Source organism: Salmo trutta, chromosome 7, assembly GCF_901001165.1.
Source record: "Salmo trutta chromosome 7, fSalTru1.1, whole genome shotgun sequence".
NCBI lineage: Eukaryota > Metazoa > Chordata > Actinopteri > Salmoniformes > Salmonidae > Salmo > Salmo trutta.
The window spans coordinates 54,264,235-54,286,440 of NC_042963.1; the positions used below are offsets into that span (position 1 = coordinate 54,264,235).

Below are 22,206 nucleotides of genomic sequence, written 5' to 3' on the forward strand. Positions count from 1 at the left end.
GAAGTCAGCATACCCTCGGCCCAGCTGTCAGCGTACCTGGAAGAGAGTCCGGTACACTCCTCTTAAGACCACCTCCAGGTATGGACGACATGCGGCTTGTCTCCAACCTCCACTAGGCGTCTCCTATTCTTCCACATTTCCCCGTTGTATTTATACCTGCGTTTTCTATTCGTCTGTTGCCAGTTCGTCTTTTTTTTGTCAGGTTTTACCAGCGTGTTTCCCGTTTCTCCTGTTCTCAACTTTTTGTTTTCTGGGAAACGTGTGTTGTTCAATACAAACCGTCACAAAATGTAGCAAACGTTGAATGGAACTGAACGCACCCCAGATATGTTTCCAATGAGAAAGCTCAGACACACTAAGTAAGTGTATGTCATCTCTTACGTTCAGATTATATCATAGCTGCTGAAATAACCGTAATACCGTCAGATAATGGGTTCTAAAGTTACTTCATAACTCGCATCATTCATTTTCATTGCCCATCTTTAGTGTTGCAAAAAAGGATAAATGTTGCGTGGTTTCGACATAAGAAATGTTATTATAATGAACCATACAGTCACCACACCAACATCTGAGGTCAACAAAAGTATATTTAATAGAGGGGTGGGGGGAGAAACAACAACAGAGAGAATCAGGTGTTCATCTTTTTAATGGATGGATGGATGGATGGAAACCCAGTCATGCCCAGATCCCCATAGCCCTCAGCAACAACATGACGTTACCTTTAACACGTCAGTGGAGTGTTACCTGTCTACCAGGTGAGGAGGAGACCCCACAGAGAGCAGGATCCTCGTTATAGTCATAATCCACGTCAACGTTCTGGACCACAAAGCAACTAACAACAAGTGGCTCTGACATGCAGATGTGTGACTACAGTACAATGTACATCTAGAAAAAAAATACACTTGATATTGTTCACCGTGAAAACTCAGTCAGGACAGGTGTGTGTGTTTTCAGTAGGGTGTGTAACCTGTTGAAGGATGACTTGGACATAGTAGGTGAAACACCTATGTGATAATAATAACATAGGAATTAAGAAGTGTTGTTAAGTGACTGTCTGTGTATGAATGGCACCACCCAAAAAGTCCTTTGAAGAAGTGGCCTGGTGTTGCTGTTCCGTTCTTTACCTTGTTGTCTTGGTTACAGGTGGAGTCTAGAGAATCGTAGAGGACAAATAGATGTCTTCTGGTGGTGGGTGGGGTGGGGGGGTTATAGGAACAGGAGAGGGGTGAAGGGGAAGGAGTAATGTCCTTTGGAGTTTGTTCAAGGAACAAGCACAACACGCATGGTGTTGGTGTAACCAGGGCCTGGACGCCATCCGGTCACAACAATGATGACATCTCCAGACTTGAAGAAGTGACGGTGTTTACCTGGAGGGAAGACGGGAGACAGGGGGGGGGTTAATGGCTGGTCTTTGGTGGGGCTCCAGCGCTACAAAGATCTCTTCAACCATAGAAATACAGCGATATTTGATAATCATACGGTTACAGAGAGAGAAATCTTATACTTGAATTTGGTCTTTCTGTATGAAATGTGTTCTACAAATAAAGTTCAGTATTACTACTTAAACATTGGAATTTAACGCGACGTCATTACTCACCCATCTCCAAGGCGAAGTTGACGCGGAGGTCGACATCCTCGGCCCAGACATCGTTGGCAGGCTTGGTGTACAGCACGGGGTAGATACCGCGGTATAGATGGGCCTGACGGGCGGTCTGACCACAGCGGGTCACAGCGATGATGGGGGCACGGGGCCTGTACCTGGACAGCAGATGGGCGGACCTAGAACCAGACACAGGAAGGAACAGCAGGTTAGGGTGTGGAACCAGACACAGGAAGGAACAGGAACCAGACACAGGAAGGAACAGCAGGTTAGGGTGTGGAACCAGACACAGGAAGGAACAGCAGGTTAGGGTGTGGAACCAGACAGGAAGGAACAGCAGGTTAGGGTGTGGAACCAGCCACAGGAAGGAACACCAGGTTAGGGTGTGGAACCAGCCACAGGAAGGAACACCAGGTTAGGGTGTGGAACCAGCCACAGGAAGGAACACCAGGTTAGGGTGTGGAACCAGACACAGGAAGGAACACCAGGTTAGGGTGTGGAACCAGACACAGGAAGGAACACCAGGTTAGGGTGTGGAACCAGACACAGGAAGGAACAGCAGGTTAGGGTGTGGAACCAGACACAGGAAGGAACACCAGGTTAGGGTGTGGAACCAGACACAGGAAGGAACAGCAGGTTAGGGTGTGGAACCAGACAGGAAGGAACAGCAGGTTAGGGTGTGGAACCAGACACAGGAAGGAACACCAGGTTAGGGTGTGGAACCAGCCACAGGAAGGAACACCAGGTTAGGGTGTGGAACCAGCCACAGGAAGGAACACCAGGTTAGGGTGTGGAACCAGACACAGGAAGGAACACCAGGTTAGGGTGTGGAACCAGACACAGGACGGAACAGGAACCAGACACAGGAAGGAACAGGAACCAGACACAGGAAGGAACAGCAGGTTAGGGTGTGGAACCAGACACAGGAAGGAACAGCAGGTTAGGGTGTGGAACCAGACACAGGAAGGAACAGCAGGTTAGGGTGTGGAACCAGACACAGGAAGGAACAGGAACCAGACACAGGAAGGAACTGCAGGTTAGGGTGTGGAACCAGACACAGGAAGGAACAGGAACCAGACACAGGAAGGAACAGCAGGTTAGGGTGTGGAACCTGACACAGGAAGGAACAGCAGGTTAGGGTGTGGAACCAGACACAGGAAGGAACAGCAGGTTAGGGTGTGGAACCAGACACCGGAAGGAACAGCAGGTTAGGGTGTGGAACCAGACACCGGAAGGAACAGCAGGTTAGGGTGTGGAACCAGACACAGGAAGGAACACAGGAACCAGACACAGGAAGGAACAGCAGGTTAGGGTGTGGAACCAGACACAGGAAGGAACAGCAGGTTAGGGTGTGGAATGAAAACACATATTGCTATGTGAAACTGCTTCATGGTAAACTTAAAACCGTAATTATTATGTAGCACATTAGAATACTTCTATAAGGGGAAGACTCTCTGTACATTATAACAAGTATACTATATCTAATGGAACAGTATACTATATCTAATGGAACAGTATACTACATCTAATGGAACAGTATACTACATCTAATGGAACAGTATACTACATCTAATGGAACAGTATACTACATCTAATGGAACAGTATACTACATCTAATGTAACATCTAATGTAACATCTAATGTAACATCTAATGTAACATCTAATGTAACATCTAATGTAACATCTAATGTAACATCTAATGTAACATCTAATGTAACATCTAATGGAACAGTATACTACATCTAATGTAACAGTATACTACATCTAATGTAACATCTAATGGAACATCTAATGGAACATCTAATGGAACATCTAATGGAACATCTAATGGAACATCTAATGGAACAGTATACTACATCTAATGGAACAGTATACTACATCTAATGGAACAGTATACTACATCTAATGGAACAGTATACTACATCTAATGGAACAGTATACTACATCTAATGGAACAGTATACTACATCTAATGGAACAGTATACTACATCTAATGGAACAGTATACTACATCTAATGGAACATCTAATGTAACATCTAATGTAACATCTAATGTAACATCTAATGTAACATCTAATGTAACATCTAATGTAACATCTAATGTAACATCTAATGTAACATCTAATGGAACAGTATACTACATCTAATGGAACAGTATACTACATCTAATGTAACAGTATACTACATCTAATGTAACAGTATACTACATCTAATGTAACATCTAATGTAACATCTAATGGAACATCTAATGTAACATCTAATGGAACATCTAATGGAACATCTAATGGAACATCTAATGGAACATCTAATGGAACATCTAATGGAACAGTATACTACATCTAATGGAACAGTATACTACATCTAATGGAACAGTATACTACATCTAATGGAACAGTATACTACATCTAATGGAACAGTATACTACATCTAATGGAACAGTATACTACATCTAATGGAACAGTATACTACATCTAATGGAACAGTATACTACATCTAATGGAACAGTATACTATATCTAATGTAACACTGTACCAATCCTAGATCCAAACTCCAGACAGAATACTGTCAACCTACAGTACTGCTATCAAAAATGTTTAGTACACAGCTGACTACTGTACAGTGTGTCCATACCAGAGGAGGCTGGTGGGAACAGCTATAGGAGGACAGGTTCATTGTAATGGCTGGGATGGAATAAATGGAACACACATCGGCCATTACAATGAGCCCATCCTCCTATATATCCTACCACCAGCCTCCTCTGGTCAATACTGTATAGTGGCGCAGGGTGACTCTGAACTTTGAATGGAGTAGGAAAGGAGTCGTGGAGAGGAGTGAGGGACAGGAGAGGAGGGGAGAGTGAGGGACAGGAGAGGAGGGGAGTGGAGAAGTGGAGTGAGGGACAGGAGAAGTGGAGTGAGGGACAGGAAAGGAGAAGTGAGGGACAGGAGGGGAGTGGAGTGAGGGACAGGAGAGGAGAAGTGAGGGACAGGAGAGGAGAAGTGAGGGACAGGAGAGGAGAAGTGAGGGACAGGAGGGGAGTGGAGTGAGGGACAGGAGGGGAGAGGAGAGGAGTGGAGTGAGGGACAGGAGTGAGGGACAGGAGAGGAGAGGAGTGGAGAGAGGGACAGGAGAGGAGAAGTGAGGGACAGGAGGGGAGTGGAGTGAGGGACAGGAGAGGAGAAGTGAGGGACAGGAGGGGAGTGGAGTGAGGGACAGGAGAGGAGAGGAGAGGAGTGGAGTGAGGGACAGGAGTGAGGGACAGGAGAGAGGGACAGGAGAGGAGAAGTGAGGGACAGGAGGGGAGTGGAGTGAGGGACAGGAGAGGAGAAGTGAGGGACAGGAGGGGAGTGGAGTGAGGGACAGGAGAGGAGAGGAGGGGAGTGGAGTGAGGGACAGGAGTGAGGGACAGGAGAGGAGAGGAGTGGAGAGAGGGACAGGAGAGGAGAAGTGAGGGACAGGAGGGGAGTGGAGTGAGGGACAGGAGAGGAGAGGAGTGGAGTGAGGGACAGGAGTGAGGGACAGGAGAGGAGAGGAGTGAGGGACAGGAGTGGAGTAGGAGGGGAGAGGGAGAGGAGTGTTGGAAAGGGAGTGGAGTGAGGGACAGGAGAGGAGAGGAGAGGAGAAGGAGGGGAGAGTTATATTTAACTTCCTAAATGTCAGGGTTCAGGACTGTAAAGGTTGGGAACAAGTCATGGGTCTCTGCTATAGGGCTGAGGTCAGAGGGAGGGATGGGAGTAATCTGGTGACACACTAGCCTAAGGAGAATGTACTGTTAGTTCTACCGTTACTCATTAAGGTCCAGCGACCTTATGCTATTTTCTGAGGTAAACTGGCTCTGGCAGCCAAAAACTCCACCTAAATGTGAATCGATACTCAATTGCAATACTGTTCTAGAAAGATAAATCCCTTTACTTTCATATCACATCAAAATAATAATTTAACAAATGCTAAATATACACTTACTGTACACAGTTTTAACCGGCTTTATAAGTTGCAGACAGTATTTTTCAGTGACAACACGTTTCTGGCGACCTTCTTCCGTTACACACGGGTTTTCGGGAACATGCTAGAAAGCTAATTATCTGTCGTCCGTCTGGATCGCTGGATTGCTTTCTTGCTGATATGAAATATATGTTCTTTATGTTTCAAAGCGATGCGTATTCACTTTTAGAGCGAGAGTAGGGGCTCTTAACCAAAGTCACCCCCAGGGAGAAGACGCCTTCATAGATAGGCGCTAAAGGTGGTTAGAATCTATGAATTGGGTTTTAGTGACACAAAGGACTACACAGACTGGGTCTCTGCTACAGGGCTGGGGGAGAGTTCTGGGTCTCTGCTACAGGGCTGGGAGAGAGTTCTGGGTCTCTGCTACAGGGCTGGGAGAGAGTTCTGGGTCTCTGCTACAGGGCTGGGAGAGAGTTCTGGGTCTCTGCTACAGGGCTGGGAGAGAGTTCTGGGTCTCTGCTACAGGGCTGGGAGAGAGTTCTGGGTCTCTGCTACAGGGCTGGGAGAGAGTTCTGGGTCTCTGCTACAGGGCTGGGAGAGAGTTCTGGGTCTCTGCTACAGGGCTGGGAGAGAGTTCTGGGTCTCTGCTACAGGGCTGGGAGAGTTCTGGGTCTCTGCTACAGGGCTGGGGTGAGAGGGCGGCATGATGGGAAAGTTCTGGTTAAGGACGGTGTTGCAGTAGCTCGTGGTTCTTGTGAACAGAAAGGAACATGTTCCCTCACCTGCGTTCTCAGATTAAATCAACTAAAATCTCCAGCACCTGTGGTGAATGCGTAACCAGACTAGCACAGCTCAGCTCGGCTCAGCTCAGTAGTGTGAACAGGGTATTTGACTGGGCTTAGAGAAGGTGTCAATAACGTCATGTACATGTCTGTCCTTCCCATCAGAAGCAGGTTTGAGAAGTACAGAGGTTTGCTGTGTGACTCTCTGGTTCGTACCTGCCAGTCTTGGTGAGCACGATGATGGCACTGGCACAGCACTTGAAGGAAGCCTCGACGGCGCCAATGGCAACGGACTCAGTGGGGTCACGGGTCAGGTGGGAGGTACGACGGATTTCCTCAAACATCTGCCTGTGGTACATGGCGGCCTCTGCCTCACGAGCAATCTGGGGGGGGGGGGGGGGGGGGGAATAGAGAGAGAGACAGAGACAGAGACAGACAGGTGTCAGATTCCTGCCATTCAACTACAGTAATGAATAGAAAGCATGCAATGAAGGTCGGTACAGATTTAGACCAGAATGATTCATTGTTCGTGCCTCTGCCTTTTCCTAAGCTAGTTGGTTTGGTACACCACTAATGTAAAGTCCTGAGAATGAACAACTTCAAGATTCAGACAGCAACAGTAATACAGATTCAGACAGCAACAGTAATACAGATTCAGACAGCAACAGTAATACAGATTCAGACAGCAACAGTAATACAGATTCAGACAGCAACAGTAATACAGATTCAGACAGCAACAGTAATACAGATTCAGACAGCAACAGTAATACAGATTCAGACAGCAACAGTAATACAGATTCAGACAGCAACATTTAAAAGCTAGATTCATACTAGTTTCTCTGAAGGGGGGAACATAAAAGAGAGGTAGTCTCTAGTCCACTAGTAAATATAGAATCACTGTGGTCTGCATACCTGACGTGTTGTGATGCTGATCCTCAGACACATGCTGATTGAGAAATCTGATGACCCCAACGACCCCATCCAATGCAACATGAAGCAGAAAACAGATGCAGTGACAAAGAACAGAGGGATGAGAGAGAGAGAGAGAGAGAGAGAGAGAGAGAGAGAGAGAACAGAGGGATGGGAGGAGAAGTAGGAACACACAAAGCCAGTAGCATGGTGAGTGTGTAGAAGCCGTTAGTACATAGATCACAAACCAAAAACACAGTTATATTACAGCAACTTTATGTTAATTCCCCTGAGGCGTCCCAGCAAACACACAACCAACACCACAACGTTGTCTCAACGTTGACCCTGTGTTGCTGTTTGCTGGGACGATTCTGTCTATAGCCAGGTTTCCAGCCGCACTTTCTATGTGTAAAATACATGACAAGCCTGATGGAAACAGAACTTTTTTTGTTTGTGAACTTTCTAAATGTCTAAAAAACAAAATATGCTAGCCAAGGTGTTTTTTTGTGTCTGTAAAAATAATTATGCACAAATATTGATATATTACGACTTGTCGGAAAAGCAGTTTATTAGGGCTACAGGTTAAATAGATGATGTTGAACTTCACAGGGTGGTGAAAGTGCACGGTGATGAGCTGGATGATGTGTTGTTATGTGCACTACGTCATCAAGCACAGCCTTTACATCTGCAACAAGTCAATTTGATGGAAACATCTCTCTGGTGGGAAAACGTGCATATTTTTTTAATGCAGATTTTAGTAATATTTGCATGAAAACCTGGTCACATTGACCACTCATGAACTTTGAATCAGTGACTCTAGGAACTGCTACAGGAAACATTGTGGATGCTGTGCTTGTGTTGCGAGGAGCCAAGGCAAGACCTATAGGGGGCCGCTCTGCTCTCAGTCTCTCACCTTGTGCTGTGTGCGGACAGCCTCAAGTGGGTAGTCTCCCTTGGCGGTCTCACCACTCAGCATGATGCAGTCGTTACCATCCAGAACGGCGTTGGCGACATCGGAACCCTCAGCACGAGTAGGGCGGGGCTTCTTGATCATGCTCTCCAGCATCTGGACCAATCAGGAGAGAGGAGAGATCATTAGGCACCAATCAACGACAGGAAAGATTATTTACATCGATGCATTTATAGACAGTGGACTATTAGGCATACATCTCTGCCCTTTCCTCTAAGGTTTCGTCAAAGGCTTGAGGGCTCCTCTTAAACCTCAAATACTCCTAGGACTAGGAACCCTGGTATTATCTGCCATTGAACTCAGTGACTCTTAACAGGTTATCAGACCCTGTTTGGGGTGTGCTTTGCAGACAGGGATGGAAATGAAGCATGTATAAGGGGGTCTAGTAGTCATGTATAAGGGGGTCTAGTAGTCATGTATAAGGGGGTCTAGTAGTCATGTATAAGGGGGTCTAGTCTGCGGGCAACGTGTCGGACCTGTGTGGCGCAGGTGATGGGCTTGCCAATCCTGTTGCAGCGTCCGGTCATCATCTTCTGGGCGATGAACACCTTCTCTGTGGGGATCTCAATACCCAGGTCGCCGCGGGCAACCATGATGCCATCGCTAGCCTCCAGGATCTCGTCGAATCTACACATAGACAGACAGATAGTTATACAAGTCAATATTATCCAGTATTGGGTATCTATATTTCCCAAGCGACTAAACTGATGCTCAACACAGTAGGATCCTTCAAGTGGAGATTTCTTACTTTTGAAAGTACTGAAAATGTACTAAATAGCCACTACAATGCTATCGTGTAGTCAGCAGAGGCCTCTCTCAATCGCTCTCTCTGCATCTCCCACACACGCTCACACACCCACCTGCGGACGCCCTCGTGGTTCTCCAGTTTGGATATGATCTTGATGTTTTTGCCCTTCTCTCCCAGCACCTTCCTGACGGCGTGTACATCAGCTGCTTTACGGATGAAGGAGGCGAAGACCATGTCCACTCCCTGTTCCACACCGAACTGCAGATCCTGGATGTCCTTCTCAGAGACAGCGGGCAGGTCCACAGCAGCGCCGGGCAGGTTTACACCCTTCTTAGAGCCCAGAGTACCACCATTTTCAATCTCACAGTCCAGGAAGTCGGCGCCTGGGGACAATAACGTGTGTCAATCACAATGCAACAGCCGGGGACAACAGTACAGTAAAACGTTTCAACAGGCAAAGTAGAAGGAAACACACTTTACTTTGGTTAAGTGTGTAGCTACTTCCTGTAACTTTCCAGGTTGTGAGAGTACTATTCTGTCGCTACAGTATACTCACCGACTTCCTTGACCTTCAGGGACATGAGGCCGTCGTCGATGTAGACGTGACCTCCGACCTTCAGGATCTTGGTGATGTTCTTGTAGTCCAGCCACAGGTGCTTCTCGTCACAGTTGTCCTTGTACTTGTCGTCCAGGGTCAGCTTGATGTGAGCTCCCTTCTTCAGCTCAACCTCAGCTTCGCCACTCTGTACAGGGGAAGAATCATAGGATTACACAACTATTACTATAGCATTATGTACTGTATATGTCTATGGAGAAGGACAGGGATTATAGTATTATGTACTGTATATGTCTACGGAGAAGGACAGGGATTATAGTATTATGTACTGTATATGTCTACGGAGAAGGACAGGGACTATATTATTATGTACTGTATATGTCTACGGAGAAGGACAGGGATTATAGTATTATGTACTGTATATGTCTACGGAGAAGGACAGGGACTATAGTATTATGTACTGTACATGTCTACAGAGAAGGACAGGGATTATAGTATTATGTACTGTATATGTCTATGGGGAAGGACAGGGCTCATGATCAATACATACATTCTGATGCCAGTAGTGTTTTACAGTACTTGATGTATATCAGCTTTATGATATCATAAAGGTGGGCCTACATGATAGTGAGTAGGTCATATGGTACAACAGTCAAGAAATGTACCTGCTTGTCTCGGTTTTAATTTGTCTATAAAGTGTATTGTGATGATGCACTTGAACTGAAGTTGGACTTTTCATAAAGATTTACAGTACTTCATGGTAAATGACTACTCACGCCCTTGATGAGTCCAGTCCTGATTTCGGGTCCCTTGGTGTCCAGAGCGATGGCCACTGGTCTGTACTCGATGGTGCCGGGTCCGAAGCTCTCGGTGGCTTCACGGACATTCTTGATGGTCTCAGCATGGTACTGAATGGAAGAGAAGGTATTTTTTTTCTCCATCGAAACAGAAATGTATCTTTTTTGCAGTCTGTTTTTTTAATTCCCACCCCCCTGAACACCACACCGATGAGTCTGGAAAGGGGTGTCATTTGTATTTTATTTATTATTTAACCTTTATTTAACTTGGCAAGTCAGTTAAGAACAAATTCTTATTTACAATGACGGCCTACCCCTGGCCAAACCCAGACAACGCCCTATGAGACTACCAATCACGGCTGGATGTGATACAACCTGGATAGTATCACTTAGAGACAGAGGTTTTAGCATGCCATGACGCTGCGTATACTATGGAAAACAAATTCTATGGGTCTGAGCGTAGAGACTTGAGGAACACCAAATGTAGCTTTGTAACTTTCAGATGATTTGCCAACTAGCTGGACCAATCATAGCGCTCAGATAGATAGTGTGTTAAGATTTTAGATACACTTTAAATTGAGTTTGGTTTGATTTGATTTACTGTAGGGGAAGTCAAATCATTCAGAGACGTGACAATTCTCAGGCTGTCAATTCACTGCTAGTGGCAACTGGTAAATGAAACTATATATATATATATATATATATATATATATATATATATATATATTTTTTTTTTATTACTCAGTACAGTGGATATTATTATTATTATTGGAGATAATTAGATTAAGGTTGAGTAGCAACTATGTCAAAGTGTTATGTCTATATTAAGGACAGAGCTGACCAAGGTGATAGGCTTGATCACACCCAGGAGAATGTAACATCACATGGTAACCGTACACATATAGATAAGGCTATCACCTTGGTCAGCTCTGTACACATATAGTTAAGGCTATCCTAGTGACGTAACCAAATGTAATAAAACGTTGAGGACCTTGGCGCATGCAACACATGGTTGGTTCCAGCAGAAAGCCATTGGAGGTGTTAAATGTATGGGATATATAATGTATATATGAACTGCATAAGCAACAAGGCAAACATCCATCCATTGCACTAGTATCCAGTACTAAATTAGCTATGAATAGGATATTCAGTGCATTCAGAAAGTATTCAGACTTCTTGACTTTTTCTACATTTTGTTACGTTACAGCCTTGTTCTAAAATTGATTACATTGATGAGGGAAAAAATACAATCTACAGACCATACCCCATTTTTTTAATCACATTTACACAAGCATTCAGACTCTTAACTCAGTACTTTGTTGAAGCACCTTTGGCAGTGATTGTAGCCTCGAGTCTTCTTGGGTATGACGCTACAAGCTTGGCACACTTTTCATTTGTGAGTTTCTCCCATTCTTCTCTGCAGATCCACTAAAGCTCTGTCAGGTTGGATGGGGAGCATCGCTGCACAGCTATTTTCAGGTCTCTCCAGAGATATTCGATCGGGTTTAAGTCCGGGCCCTGGCTGGGTCACTCAAGGACATTCAGAGACTTGTCCCGAAGCCACTCCTGCGCTGTCTCGGCTGTGTGCTTAGGGTCGTTGTCCTGTTGGAAGATGAACCTTCACCTAATTCTGAGCTCCTGAGCGCTCTGGAGCAGGTTTTCATCAAGGATCTCTGTATTTTGCTCCGTTCATCTTTCCCTCAATCCAGACTAGTCTCCCCGTCCCTGCCGCTGAAAAACATCCCCACAGCATGATGCTGCCACCACCATGCTTCACCGTAGGGATGGTGCCAGGTTTCCTTCAGACGTGACGCTTGGCATTCAGGCCAAAGAGTTCAATCTTGGTTACATCAATCAACCAATCAATCAGACCAGAGAATCTTGTTTCTCATGGTCTGAGAGTCTTTAGGTGCCTTTTGGCAAACTCCAAGCGGGCTGGCATGTGCCTTTCACTGAGGAGTGGCTTCCCTCTGGCCACTCTACCATAAAGGCCTGATTGGTGGAGTGCTGCAGAGATGGTTGTCCTTCTGGAAGGTTCCCCCATCTCCACAGAGGAACTCTGGCGCTCTGTCAAATCAAATTTGATTGGTCACTGTCACGTGTGCGCCCTCTCCGGCCTCTAGGTCACCAGGCTGCTCGTTAGGGCGCACACCTGTCACCAGCGTTAGGCGCATAATGACACTCACCTGGACTCCATCACCTCCTTGATTACCTGCCCTTTATATGTCACTCCCCTTTGGTTTCTTCCCCAGTCGTCATTGTTCCTGTTCCATGTCGGTGCGCTGTTTGTGTTACGTGTTTGTTTCATTTATTTATTAAATGTATTCACTCCCTGAACTTGCTTCCCGACTCTCACCGTACATGGTTACAGAATGAATACTCAACCAAAGGGAGACATCAGGGAGTGTATTTTTGTGTTGGGGGTGATGTCGGGTCTGGGTGTTGGAGCAGGAGCTATCTGGGAGGCCTCAGCTGGTTTGTAGGCTCCCAGCAGTTGCCATACCAGGTGGTGATACAGCCCGACAGGATGCTCTCAATTGTGCATCTTTAAAAGTTTGCGAGTGTTTTAGGTGACACGCCAAATTTGTTCAGCCTGCTGAGGTTGAAGAGGCGCTGTTGCGCCTTCTTCACCACGCTGTCTGTGGGTGACCATTTCAGTTTGTCCATGATGTGTACGCCGAGGAACTTAACTTTCCACCTTCTCCACTACTGTCCCGTCGATGTGGATGTTCGCTTTGCTGTTTCCTGAAGTCCACGAGCATATCCTTTGTTTTGTTGACGTTGAGTGAGAGGTTATTTTCCTGACACCACACTCCATGGGCCCTCACCTCCTCCCTGTAGGCTGTATCGTTGTTGTTGGTAATCAAGCCTACCACTGTAGTGTCGTCTGCAAACTTGATGATTGAGTTGGAGGCGTGCATTGCCACGCAGTCATGTGTGAACAGGAAGTACAGGAGAGAGCTGAGAACGCACCCTTGTGGGGCCCAAGTGTTGAGGATCAGCGGGGTGGAGATGTTGTTTCCTACCCTCACCACCTGGGGGCGTCCCGTCGGAAAGTCCAGGACCCAGTTACACAAGGTGGGGTCGAGACCCAGGGTCTCGAGCTTAATGACGAGTTTGGAGGGTACTATGGTGTTAAATGCTGAGCTGTAGTCAATGAACAGCATTCTTACATTGGTATTCCTTTTGTCCAGATGGGATAGGGCAGTGTGCAGGCGATTGCGTTGTCTGTGGACCTATTGGGGTGGTACGCAAATTGAAGTGGGTCTAGGGTATGAGGTAGGGTGGAGCTGATATGATCCTTGACTAGTCTCTCAAACCATTTCATGATGACAGAAGTGCTACGGGGCGATAGTCATTTAGTTCAGTTACCTTTGCTTTCTTGGGAACAGGAACAATGGTGGCATTCTTGAAGCATGTGGGCACAGCAGACTGGGATAGGGATTGATTGAATATGTCTAAACACACCAGCCAGCTGGTCTGCGCATGCTCTGAGGACGCGGCTAGGGATGCTGTCTGGGCCGGCAGCCTTGCGAGGGTTAACACGTTTAAATGTTTTACTCACGTTGGCCACAGTGAAGGAGAGCCCGCAGGTTTTGGTAGCGGGCCATGTCAGTGGCACTGTATTGTCCTCAAAACGAGCAAAGAAGTTGTTTAATTTGTCTGGGAGCAAGACGTCGATGTCCGCGACAGGGCTGGTTTTCTTTTTGTAATCCGTGATTGACTGTAGACCCTGCCACATACGTCTCGTGTTTGAGCCGTTGAATTGCAACTCTACTTTGTCTCTATACTGATGCTTTGCTTGTTTGATTGCCTTGTGGAGGGAATAGCTGCACTGTTTGTATTCGGTCATGTTTCCAGTCGCCTTGCCATGATTAAAAGCAGTGGTTTGCGCTTTCAGTTTGATACGAATGTTGTCATCAATCCACGGTTTATGGTTAGGGAAGGTTTTAATAGTCACAGTGGGTACAACATCACTGATGCACTTGCTAATAAACTCGCTCACCGAGTCTGCGTATACGTCAATGTTGTTGTCTGAGGCTACCCGCAACATATCCCAGTCCACATGATCAAATCAATCTTAAAGTGTGGAATCCGATTGGTCAGAACAGCGTTGGATAGACCTGAGCACGGGTGTTTCCTGTTGTAGTTTCTGTCTATAGGCTGGAAGCAACAAAATGGAGTCACAGTCAGATTTGCTGAAGGGAAGTTGGGGAGGGCTTCGTATGCATCGTGGAAGTTAGAGTAGCAATGGTCCAGAATGATACCAGCTCGTGTCGCGCAGTCGATATGCTGATAGAATTTAGGAAGTCTTGTTCTCAGATTAGCTTTGTTAAAATTCCCAGCTACAATAAATGCAGCCTCAGGATATATGATTTCCAGTTTACATAGAGTCCAATGAAGTTCTTTCAGGGCCGTCGAGGTATCTGCTTGGGGGGAATATACACGGCTGTGACTATAATCAAAGAGAATTCTCTTGGTAGATAATGCAGTCAGCATTTGATTGTCAGAGTGACCATCGGGTTCTTGGTCACCTCCCTGACCAAGACCCTTCTCCCCCGATTGCTCAGTTTGTCCAGGCAGCCAGCTCCAGGAAGGGTCTTGGTGGTTCCAAACTTCTTCCATTTAAGAACGATGGAGGCCACTGTGTTCTTTGGGACCTTCAATGCTGCAGACATTTTTGATTCCCTTCCCCAGATCTGAGCCACAACACAATCCTGTCTCGGGAGCTCTATGGACAATTCCTTCGACCTCATGGCTTGGTTTTTGCTCTGACATGCACTGTCAACTGTGAGACCTGATATAGACAGGTGTGTGCCTTTCCAAATCATGTCCAATCAGTTGAATTTACCACAGGTGGACTCCAATCAAGTTGTAGAAACATCTCAAGGATGATCAATGTAAACTCAATTTCGAGTCTCATAGCAAACGGTCTGAATACTTATGTAAATAAGGTATAGTTTATTTTTGGCAAAAAGGTCTAAAAACCTCGTTTTACTTTGTAAATTATGGGGTATTGTGTGTAGATTGATGAAGATATATATTTTTATATATTCCATTTTAGAATAAGGCTGTAACGTAACAAAATGCGGACAAGTCAAGGGGTCTGAATACTTTCCGAATGCACTACACATCCATTAAATGCTCACTGCCTCCTGGTATATCGGTGTTGAAAGCCCAATGACATTCACTCAACAGTACTAAGTAGAAGCTGGCAAAGTGAAATTTGTTATGTTATGGTTTAAGCATAGCCACATAGCATAGCAACGTAGAATATAACCATGTAGCATTGCCAAGTAGATTAAACAAAGTAGTATAGCCAAGTAGGATAGCCACGTAGATTATAACAATGTAGAATATCCAAGTAGAATAATCATGTAGAATTTAACCAAGTATCATAGCTACATAGCTTATAACCATGTAGATTAGCCAAGAAGGATAACTAATTAGTGTTAGCCAAGTAGATTAGCCATGTAGAATATAAACATGTAGCATAGAACCAAGTAGTGTTAGCCAAGTAGCATAACTAAGTAGTGTTAGCTAGTTCCTGGTCCCTAAACAGTTTCTGCCTATAGGAAGGAGGCAGACTCAGAGACTCAATGACACTCACTTAACAGTGCTCTATAGTAGACAGACATAGGACAATTAGCCAGGTTGAAATGTATTGATTTTTTAAATGTTTTATCTTTGGGGGTATTTTAGAATAGCAAAGTCTTAGCTATTTTAGCATAGCCAAGTAGCTTAGCGTTAGCTCCGGGTCCCTCTAAACACGTTCTGCGAGAACCTGAGACTAAGAGACGTGGCTATTTACATCTGTCCCGACCACCTGTCCAGAGGCAGAGGTCCAGTTTCCTTTGCCCTTCTGACAATGTCTGACCTCAACACATGACAGATGCCACGTAAACAAACATAAGTTCAGATGTCCGAAGACGTCTGTCAGAAGTTCCTGCCATTGGAGGTGCTCTGTCTATCTTGTTTTCATGCACCAATAGCATTCCCAAACAGACACTAAAATGGTGCCACCACACTTTTCCTGTGACATGGCTGTAGGCTCCTACGGCGTAAAGATGCTAGCCCTTGACATACCTTCCTTCACGTTTTATCTCTAGCCCTAGAACTAGCTCACCTGATTCAACGAGTCAACTAATCATCAAGCAGGCTGAGTACTTGTTCGATGGAATTGCGTGCACTAGTTCTGGCCCGAGGCAAAATGTCCAGTCATGGAAGTAATCGCGGAATGGACTGGGAGATCCTGACCTAATTATAACTTTGAAACACATGTACATGTAACGTCATCTAGTGCCGATACATAGATACAGTACTGAACTTCAGAGTAGAACGTCCTCTTCTGACAAGCAATTAACAATACTATTGACCTTTGAAGGGCAATGAATTCAAATATCAAACGTATCGCTTCGATATCTAATACTGCTGTATGATTTGGGGGTGCACTCTGACCCAGCCAGGGTGAATACAGGTCAAAAAGCCATGACTTTTAAAGGGGAGAGGTCAGTAGTGTGAACCCCAGAACACTGGCTACCATCTGGCGGCACTAGAAGACAGACAGGCTGACTGGAGGAGGAGGAGGAGGAGGAAGAGGAGCCACTAAAGTGCACGTAAGAGCATTCAGATCAGCTTACAGACTGACATTTAAATGGTACAGTGATAATGTCACAATGAGGATGGCCTGGTACTGCAGACTCACCAAAGGTTATAGTATGAGGATGGCCTGGTACTGCAGACTCACTAAAGGTTATAGTATGAGGATGGCCTGGTAGTGCAGACTCACTAAAGGTTATAGTATGAGGATGGCCTGGTACTGCAGACTCACTAAAGGTTATAGTATGAGGATGGCCTGGTACTGCAGACTCACTAAAGGTTATAGTATGAGGATGGCTGGTACTGCAGACTCACTAAAGGTTATAGTATGAGGATGGCCTGGTACTGCAGACTCACTAAAGGTTATAGTATGAGGATGGCCTGGTGCTGCAGACTCACCAAAGGTTATAGTATGAGGATGGCCTGGTACTGCAGACTCACTAAAGGTTATAGTATGAGGATGGCCTGGTACTGCAGACTCACTAAAGGTTATAGTATGAGGATGGCTGGTACTGCAGACTCACTAAAGGTTATAGTATGAGGATGGCCTGGTACTGCAGACTCACTAAAAGTTATAGTATGAGGATGGCTGGTGCTGCAGACTCACTAAAGGTTATAGTATGAGGATGGCCTGGTACTGCAGACTCACTAAAGGTTATAGTATGAGGATGGCCTGGTACTGCAGACTCACCAAAGGTTATAGTATGAGGATGGCCTGGTACTGCAGACTCACTAAAGGTTATAGTATGAGGATGGCCTGGTATTGCAGACTCACCAAAGGTTATAGTATGAGGATGGCTGGTGCTGCAGACTCACTAAAGGTTATAGTATGAGGATGGCTGGTGCTGCAGACTCACTAAAGGTTATAGTATGAGGATGGCCTGGTGCTGCAGACTCACCAAAGGTTATAGTATGAGGATGGCCTGGTAGTGCAGACTCACTAAAGGTTATAGTATGAGGATGGCCTGGTAGTGCAGACTCACTAAAGGTTATAGTATGAGGATGGCCTGGTGCTGCAGACTCACTAAAGGTTATAGTATGAGGATGGCCTGGTACTGCAGACTCACTAAAGGTTATAGTATGAGGATGGCCTGGTGCTGCAGACTCACTAAAGGTTATAGTATGAGGATGGCTGGTGCTGCAGACTCACTAAAGGTTATAGTATGAGGATGGCCTGGTACTGCAGACTCACTAAAGGTTATAGTATGAGGATGGCCTGGTACTGCAGACTCACTAAAGGTTATAGTATGAGGATGGCTGGTGCTGCAGACTCACTAAAGGTTATAGTATGAGGATGGCCTGGTACTGCAGACTCACTAAAGGTTATAGTATGAGGATGGCTGGTGCTGCAGACTCACTAAAGGTTATAGTATGAGGATGGCCTGGTACTGCAGACTCACTAAAGGTTATAGTATGAGGATGGCCTGGTACTGCAGACTCACTAAAGGTTATAATATGAGGATGGCCTGGTACTGCAGACTCACTAAAGGTTATAGTATGAGGATGGCCTGGTACTGCAGACTCACTAAAGGGATGTCACCATATTGCTTTCACCTATCCTTTCAGACAAACATGAGTTGCCAGGGAGTAAAGGCTAGGGGTCCGTTTGGAACTCAGCACTAGTCTAAATCCTAGAACAGCTGTGGTGCCTTCAGTACTAGTGTCCTTTCCCTTGGCTTCAGTACTAGTGTCCTTTGCCTTCAGTACTGGTGTAGTCCTACTACTGACCTCATGAGTTCCGTGAGAGAAGTTCATTCTTGCAATGTTCATCCCAGATTTGATCATCTCCTTGGCCATGTTCACTGATCGGGAGGCGGGTCCTGCATGTGGACAAGATGACAAGCAAAGCTTATAGAGGGATATTGTGAAGGTTTTGGAGGGATATACCCCTACTGTGAAGGTTTTTGGAGGGATATACCCCTACTGTGAAGGTTCTGTGGCCTTCTGTAGACACACCTCACACAAAATACATGTGTATAGGATGTTGAGTAGTGTAGTGAGGGTGTTCAGTGGTGAGGGAGTGAGAGGCCATGAGGGGTGAGGTAGGGTTGGGCAGTGAGGTGAGGTGAGGGGGGGGAGTAGTGACTAGTGAAGGGAGTGAGGGGTGTTGTTGACTAATGAGGAGGGGCGTTGTTGACTAATGAGGAGGGGCGTTGTTGACTAATGAGTAGGGGCGTTGTTGACTAATGAGGAGGGGGGGTGTTGACTAATGAGGAGGGGTGTTGTTGAGCTGTACCGATGGTGCAGATGATTCCGGTGTTGCGAGCCACAGCTGGCTCGGAGTCGATGTCCAGAAGACACATGTGCTCCAGGAAGGTGTCGGCCATAGCAGCGTGTAGCTGCTGCGTCTGAATGAAGGCAGAGCCCATATCCTTTCCTTTAGACATGATTGGATCGGTGTCTGAGAAATCCTGGAAAGGGAGAGGGAGAGAATCGAGGTGTTGAGGAGATCTTTTGACACTGGGTTAATGTTCTACAACCACCTCTGACATATTGAACCAAGCCTCTCTAGGTTCTCATGAAAGTTGGAGGTTGGAGAGGTCTTGATATCATTTTTCATGCCAAGTCTATTTATACTCTGTCTGTGTGTGTGTGTGTGTGTGTGTGTCACTTGGCTTACACAGCTGCTCTGAGTCTATCCCACTGAATCAGGCTTTGATACTAGATCTTTGCACTAGCATGCTACCTACCAACAGACATTGCATATTAATGCTAGAGACATACTGTAGCAATGGAAAATGCACTAGCTGAAGTTCTCGGTTCTAAATTATCATAAATTTACCTCAACTCCGCTTCACCCGATATATTGATTGTGAATATTGTAATAGAGGTTTTTAGTAGAACGTTAGAGGTCCACCAATTCAACTGACAGTGGTTCTGGAAGTTCAGCCTGACAGTGGTTCTGGAAGTTCAGCCTGACAGTGGTTCTGGAAGTTCAGCCTGACAGTGGTTCTGGAAGTTCAGCCTGACAGTGTGAAGGGGATAGGGACTCAGCTGGCCAGCTGGCCACACACACACACTGTAGCAGCACCACCAAACTAGGACCGCAACAATGAGAGCATGTGTGACTGCGTGACTGCACACACACACGCGGACAGGCACACCCAGATAACGCCCCCACATTCCAGTCACCCATAATGACCAGGGGAATAGGCTCTTGAAGAGGAACTGGGAATAGGCTCTTGAAGAGGAACTGGGAATAGGCTCTTGAAGAGGAACTGGCCAGTGACCACTTTTTTTGTAGGAGGTGGTTCTCACAGTTGGTGGGAAACTTGAGTAGTCAAAAATGTTTTTTTTTTGTTGCAAATATCACATATTCATTTAACGTTGGGGGACATTCTTTTCAACCTCAAAATGATGAATTAACTAGTCAGAGCAACATTATACACATTGTTGGCATTAATATCATAGAGAACCTGACATGTACCGTGACAGCAGTCCAGCTATCAGCTGCTAAAGTCCTACTCCCTTTCCTCGCAGATAAAACCTTAGCAGACTGTTGTCTATAAGAAGAGCTACATTATCTGGGTGACACAGTCACTGGCGTGAGCAGACTTTCAGTGAGACATCGATTTATTCACAAGTTTGGAGATCTTTTTTTTATTTTTTTAAAACGACATCCAAGTGGGTTCCATTCAATAGGATTTTATTTTTAACTCTATGGGGATATTGAATTATAGAGCTATGATTCCAGGAGCTTAATAGTGGTTTAGTAATGCACACCGAGTGGTAGGGCTATGTCACCTACAGCTCTACTGAAACCGAACAGTACAGTGGTTTATTAACACACCGTATCAAAAGATAAGCTTCTGGAATACAATGTCATTAAAATAGAAGAAAGCTAATTGTTCCAGGCTCTTTGACTTACAGTAAGTATAGATGAAGATTTTATTTTGTTGTTGCTATAGTAGAGGAGGAACATTGAGGATGACAGGATGTGTCGGTGCATATTAAATAGATATCTAGTATTTCATTTGAGTCATTTAGCAGACACTCTTACCCAGAGCAACTTACAATTATATTATGTTAATAACCAAATTGTTTTGCTTAATATTGTTCCGTTTCAGTCATGTTGGTATCCCACAATTTAAATTATACTTCATCAATGGAGAACATGCATTTGCATGAAACAAACCCAATTATTTTACTGTAAAAAATGTGGATTACAGGTATAAGTAGTTGTCATTACTTTTAATTGTGCACAAATAGCCTATTCAGACTGAAATATAAATATAAATACCCCATATCAAATCATAACAATTTGATTCATAACGTTATGGAAGTAAAGTAACATTCAATAGTTAAGTCTATTACAACCTTTCTATAACCAAAACTGATAGAACAATGTAATTAACTCAAGACAGCTATGTCAATATTATTTAGTAAGAACTGTCCATCTAATGCTAAACGTAAAGTTGCCCATTTCCAGGTGAGGACCCAGTGACTCACCTACTGGTTGAACGTTGCAGGGACCAATGCGCCCAGCAGCTGAGCGCTGGCGGAAGATAGCCCCCCAACTGACCGGGACTACTTCCCCAGCCGAACATTGGGTATCCCTCCGATGTCACATGGGGTGACTATAGAGCGGAACGTTAATGACGATTTTTTATTTATAATCCGTTAATTGTACACCAAATGTTTAAGTATTGATTCAAAAAAATATATATATGTATTTAGTATGATAAATGTTAAAGTCTACGAGTATTTTGGGGGAATTATAGACATCATTTTCAATAGCAGAGAGGAATGTTACATAAATAAAATACAAGCGTTCTAGGGCCTTCTCGTTGACAAATCAGAAAGCTCCCCTGCGCTGCTTAAAATATGAACCGGAGGTATGTTTGCAAACGACACCATGGATAGAGAGTTCAACTGTAGGTTGAAGTTCATGTTGTCGAGACTAGAGCAGTGCAGGGGTTGCGTCTTCCTGGTCTGCTTTATGGATTTTGTAGTATAGAAAATATTTTCTGGACAGTTTAAAATTCCCCAAATTAGTCTAAGTCAAATATTATTATTATTGCGAAAATTAACTTTTATAATCAAAAAGTAGTTTGAAAGTGTTTTGACATTGGTTGCTTGCTTTACATTTGACATTTTTATCACAATAAATAATAAATAAATAAACACCAAAAAGTGAAAAGTACAGGTGCTCAGTAGATGAATTGCATTCATACCAAACACACTGCCTTCCAAATAAGCATGGGCTATTCTACTGTATACTGCTGTGGTTCCCAACTAGTGTACTGTGGCACATTTATGTGCCTTGAGAAAACGTGACCTGTAGAACGCACATGGAATTTTG

The 22,206-nt window shown here is 44.9% G+C and overlaps 1 protein-coding gene across 1 annotated transcript; it reads right to left on the reverse strand.

Moving 5' to 3' along the window:
• Nucleotides 1-628: 628 nt before the first annotated feature.
• Nucleotides 629-21,633, reverse strand: LOC115197692 (pyruvate kinase PKM). The gene is made up of 11 exons (XM_029759455.1): nucleotides 21,354-21,633; nucleotides 19,141-19,315; nucleotides 18,633-18,724; nucleotides 10,284-10,415; nucleotides 9,508-9,694; nucleotides 9,064-9,334; nucleotides 8,680-8,830; nucleotides 8,147-8,299; nucleotides 6,541-6,707; nucleotides 1,598-1,779; nucleotides 629-1,367 (listed from the first exon to the last, which is right to left on the reverse strand). Exons 2-11 carry the CDS (start codon nucleotides 19,289-19,291, stop codon nucleotides 1,261-1,263), a joined length of 1,593 nt encoding a protein of 530 aa, XP_029615315.1. The 5' UTR covers nucleotides 19,292-19,315; nucleotides 21,354-21,633; the 3' UTR covers nucleotides 629-1,260.
• Between the last annotated feature and the right edge of the window lie 573 nt (nucleotides 21,634-22,206).

What these genes read in the sequence shown, in the direction of transcription:
- LOC115197692 (XM_029759455.1), bottom strand. Translation starts at nt 19,291, where the DNA reads ATGTCTAAAGGAAAGGATATGGGCTCTGCCTTCATTCAGACGCAGCAG. An exon ending in TCTCTCACGGAACTCATGAG is followed by an intron (nt 10,416 to 18,632) that starts GTCAGTAGTAGG and finishes TCTTCCATTCAG; the next exon opens with TACCATGCTGAGACCATCAA. An exon ending in CCTGAAGGTCAAGGAAGTCG is followed by an intron (nt 9,335 to 9,507) that starts GTGAGTATACTG and finishes TATTGTCCCCAG; the next exon opens with GCGCCGACTTCCTGGACTGT.